We start from the raw sequence: 5,440 nt of genomic DNA on the forward strand, positions 1-5,440 counted from the left end.
TAGGATTTTAATGAAAAAACAAATAAATCAAAGTGGAGCAAATTGTTTCTAATAATCTTGTTGGATTATGTATACAAAGAAAGAAAAGAAACACCAAATATTTTAGAAAAGATAGGAAAGAATAGATTATGTGTAGTTATATTTTATCCATAACTTAATAAAATCTAATTGTAAACGTATTTTAACACTTTGCTCTCTTTTTTATCTTCATATTCATCTTGTTATTCTTACGAAAAATTTATAAAATAATAATATCCCTATAGGAATTTTAATCTCTTCTGGGAATAAGAAATTACAAGAACTACTAAAATATAGAAGAAGAATGTTAAAAATGTTAACAATTATCATTATAAAATTCAGTATTCAAGATTTTCAAACTTTTTTATATTCCAAATTATGGTTAATTTAGTACAATTGATTCAATTGTTTCTCTCCATATAACTACATAATATTTCCTAAGTTGTAAGGATAATAAAGTCATTGACCTCCAAGCATTGGCCCCAAATGGCAAATAGGGGAGATAAGTGTTATTTTTAAAATGGGATAATTTGAGAAACTCCCTTGAGGTTTCCGACAATTTCACTCAACTCCGCCAAGGTTTCAATAATTACATAGACCTCTCTTGATCCAATCAAATGATTAAAATGTCTTCCGCTTAATTGTTAACTCATAAAGGGACATTTACATCAAAAAAATACTTCTTATTATTCTATTTGCTATTTTCTAATTTTAAAGAACAATTTCCATTAATTTTCTAATTTTCATCTCTTCTTCCCTCCTTCCATCTCCCTTTCATACTCTTCTCTCTTTTTCTCCTACAACCACTTCTCCCTCTCACCAAATACCGCACTCCATTGTTACCAATTACATCACTATTAATTTTTTACCGTCTCCAAAATTTATCTATATTTTTTTGTCTTCATGTCTCTTTCTTACTATAAAACTTTTAGATCTTTTTTTTTCAATAGTTTTACTTGTTACAAAGGTTAGCCAATTGAAGTTACCAAATTAACAAGATACAGATTGTAGATTTTATTGTCAAACTAAGGGAAGATGAAAAAGGTGGCAGTGATATAGAGAAAAAAATGAAATTGAGAGTTGGAAGATAAAGAAGTGACTATTATGTTTGTTAAGCAAAAAAGTCTAGCAATTAAAAAAAACTCATTGGTTCTCTCTTTTATTTACCTATTGATTGTGGTTTTATTATTAACGTAGAATTTTGTCTCTATTTCTAAGAGTGCTAAAGCAATGATGAATTATGTTCTTAGGGACATGGTGGCATTTTTTGGTTTAGTATTGGTAGTGGTGGTAATGTGTCCATTAGGCAAGAATTAGCAAGTAATGAATTTTATGACGAGTTGGAGTCACTGGATTCTATTTGTTTTAGTGAGTATGCCAAGCACAAAAAGCTAAAAATTAAAATCTTATTTTGTTTTGTCTTCTTCTCTAAAAGAAGTGTATTTTAGGATATTTGTGAAAAATTATAGGTTATTGGGTCTATATTGTTACATAAACCTTAAAAGCGAGGGAGGTAATAAGTGTAATTTTTAAAGCTTGAAGGGAGTTCTCTACAATTGTTAAAATCTCAAGGGAGGTTTCTGAAATCATCCCTTTTAAAATCTTAAAGAAATGGACACTTGTAAAATGCACACTAATACTATATAAAAAATTTACTATTTGTTTAATCTCTATTTAATTTGAAAGACGAAGGATGAAGTTGATGGAGTAAATACAATAATAGCCACTGAAGTGGATCTAACAAGCATCTAGATTGAAAAGAAAGCTTACTAGTAAGACATACTATATTATATTATGTTATGTCGAGGCAAAGATATATGTCCAACGTTTTATCTCATCTTATTTGAAGTACGTACAAGTCTCTTTCTTGCAAAACCCCTCCTCTCATCACTCTCTTTTTTGTCTCAAATTGTTTCTAGAAGCATTTATGAAAAGTGCACTCAATCTACCGTTAGGTATCCTACGTTTTGTTTAAAATGATGCACTAACACTTTGGCAGTACTGCTGACAAAAGGCACATAACAAAGCATACGTTAAATAGATTTGATTACATCATCTGAGTACACCAAATCTTGGGAAAAAAAGAATTGATCCAATTTGATAATCTTTTGCGTGAATGAATTAAACTAGAACCCATATGATATGGGTCGGCTTAACAAAATAAAGACAGGTGCTCCTGCAGGGACCCAAACAAAAGCAGTCACTATTTACTACTGGATGTATGCTACTACCTGTGGAATATTATATGGGCACTATCAAACAAAATATTAGCATCTAGAGAAGAAATAAAACATTTATAACTTTGCATTTCCCCTTGTTTCTTCCCCAGAAATGGCTTGGTGTGGAACAAATTGGGGGCCATTATAGGCAACCTACTGGATTACATGTGAGGTAAAGCCAAATAAACTCACAAACTAAAAGTTAAAAGGTTCCAATTTGGGACCTTATGATTTACTAGCACATTAATGAAACTTTAACCAACCGTAGTCGGGGCTGTTGGTCAGGAGTTTCATACTTTGCTTGGTAAATTAGGGTTCGTCTGATAGATTAGGATTCGAACTTATCTGCAAGATGTGGGACTAGGGAGGAGTTAGGGGAAGGGGGAAGGTAAATGAAAAGGAAACAAACAAGCCAGATTGATGAAATTAGGGAAATTATAACAATAGTGAATAGGCCAACTTATTATAAGAGTACATTGTACTATTTAAATTATGTGCATTAATTCTCCAGAAGCTCGTCAGACTTCCTACATTTGGCCAATATGTATTTCGGAAGTATTTGTCTTGTGCTATCAATACTTGTTTTCTTTATTCTCCTAACAGGTTCTTTCTTGAAGGGGCAAGCATCTCTCTCAGCTTAAAGTAAATGTCACAAACTCTCGTGTTTTCCTAATGGCAAACATGATTTAATGGATGTCCTGAGACCATTTATGTGTTACGTAACTATATAAATAAATCCTACTATGAACTTAGACACATTTAAATCGCAACAGATTTTCTGTTCCATATCCTGTGCCACTCTCTGTCCCACTTTTTATTATATTGCTATTTCTCCTACATAAATATCATGTTTTAATTCTTTTTTGTTTCCTTAACATTCAATAGCTGCTATTAGCTAAGTAATACACAAAATTTAACAAACTCAAAAAATCAAAATGCATAAAAAATGAGATTTTTTATGAATTTTCTACTATATTTTTTAATTTTCTATTATATATTAACTTTTTGAACATGTTGTATTTATTTTTTATTTAAATAATAGTTATTGAATGTTAAGGAAACAAAAAAGAACTAAAACATGATATTTATGTAGGAGAAATAGTAATATAATACAAAGTGGGATAGAGAGTGGCACAGGGTATAGGACAGAAGATCCGTTGCGCATTTTTTAAATTGCCTACTTGGCGTCTTCTTCTCAAGTCTTGTGATAAATGCATAACTGTATCCAACCAACAGAAAGTGGGTTTTGCCAAGATGACACTAAAGAAGGTATATAGGAATTGGCTATTTGAATTAATTAGCTGTTCTAAGACTAGCAAAAAATGGTCCAGTTTCTGGGATTTATTTCTATTTCCCCACTAGATTATCAACGTCCATGCTTTTATCTTTTGTGAAAATTAAGCATCAAACATGGACGTTAATGTAAATCAAGTAAAACACAACAACGTAACAGCCATAAGGACGACTTTCAATACTGTTGTTAAGGAAATCATGTCGTAACCTTGGGCATCATAAGAAGGAATTTCTTTCAAAATTTTTCTTAAAGAAAGAATATAGAAATTGCTCTACGATCATGGTTATGATGGTAGAGTGCAATTAATGTCGAAAATTTGTTTGATTTAAATTGTAGATGGAAATATGTTATGACTGTGAGACAGACACAGTTAATTTTAAATGAGTATCAAAATGTGTTAGTACAGTTATGTTATGAGTAAATCTTATACACACTAACGGTGTATACACTATCACGGTTGGATATACGACATAAATACAATATTTGAGTTTCAAATTCAAATTCGAATTATGTGTCATACATCTAATGGTGAAAGTGTATACTATGTCAGTGTATAGAAGATTAATCCTTACGTCGTTCTTTTAGTACTTTGCATTTATTGTGTCAGTATCTACGTCTATATAAGATGTGCTTTAAATAACCTTAAATATTTAGCATTATTTAAAATCATTAATTTAGCACTAAAAAATAAGACAGGAAAAAGAAAAGAAAAACACAAATTCCAGGAGCTAGATTGTGCACAGACTCACCCTCCTAAGATTGTGGCCCACTAGGAAACTTCAAGACCACCAATATGCTAGCCAAGATTAGGGACGTGCACATGGCACAAAACCACTGGTCACAACTCTAATTTGGGATAAGGAAACGGATGACATTTTGATTTTGTATGAAATGAACCCCTTCCGTTTATGTCACACATAATTTTAAGTTTTGTACGCCAATCACCACTCCACCCCAGTTGAAAGTCTGTGTGCTGATCGAGTTCTTGAGATCAAGAGGTGAGAAAATGGCTTCCATGACCATGACAGCCTCATTCCTCGGTGGCTCAGCCATCACCAAGCCACTTCCCACCGCTGCGGCCGGTCGCCGGGGAGCCCTAGTGGTCAAGGCTTCAAAGGTGTCTGAGGGTGAGAAGATGGTGATGAACAACAAGGAAGAAGGCAGCAACGGAAGGAGGGATTTGGTGTTTGCTGTTGCGGCTGCTGCTGCATGCACCCTTGCTAAAGCTGCCATGGCCGATGGGATAGAGCCAAAGCGTGGAAGTCTTGAAGCCAAGAAGAAATATGCACCTATTTGTGTCACAATGCCTACTGCCAGAATCTGCCACAAATGAGAAACTTCTTGATTCTAGCAATATATATATATATATGTATATATATTTCTTGATGCTTATTTGTTGATTTGGAAGTATCAGAGAGGAATGTAAAACCTTATCCTTCTCATAATGCTAATTAACGCTTCTCAATTCTAGAGAAATATTTTGGATTCTCATTGATCCCTCGATTTCTTTAATTTTCAGCCATGCCTTTGTGACAAATTTTGTCAAATATATATATACGTGATTCTCTTCGTTTATCCTCGACGAATTCAACATCCAAGACACCATGTCTAATTACCAGGATTTTGAACGAATTGGTGCTTCTTTCCTACAATTACTTGAAAGAAAAATTGTATTGTCTTGTTGGTCTCATTCTTTAGGGAGTGATGTGTTATGTGAGCAGGACGAATTTAGCCTCGAACCCTGCTCTCCAAAAATTGAGCAATTTCAATTGTCTGAAGCTGCGGAACATGTACAATCGTTTGGCAAATTCCCCTGGGGCTTGTGGCTGCAATAGAACATGAGTTCTTCCTCGTTTATTTACTACATGAATGATCCTGTAATAGTGCAGCTGGAATGGTTGAAGAAGAG

General features: G+C 33.3%; 1 protein-coding gene across 1 annotated transcript; it reads left to right on the forward strand.

Moving 5' to 3' along the window:
• Positions 1-4,409: 4,409 nt before the first annotated feature.
• Positions 4,410-5,022, forward strand: LOC113697312 (photosystem II 5 kDa protein, chloroplastic-like). The gene has a single exon (XM_027216890.2). The coding sequence runs from the start codon at positions 4,538-4,540 to the stop codon at positions 4,862-4,864; it is 327 nt and encodes a 108-aa protein (XP_027072691.1). The 5' UTR covers positions 4,410-4,537; the 3' UTR covers positions 4,865-5,022.
• The last annotated feature ends 418 nt before the right edge of the window (positions 5,023-5,440 follow it).

The sequence above is a fragment of the Coffea arabica genome, chromosome 6e (assembly GCF_036785885.1).
Source record: "Coffea arabica cultivar ET-39 chromosome 6e, Coffea Arabica ET-39 HiFi, whole genome shotgun sequence".
NCBI lineage: Eukaryota > Viridiplantae > Streptophyta > Magnoliopsida > Gentianales > Rubiaceae > Coffea > Coffea arabica.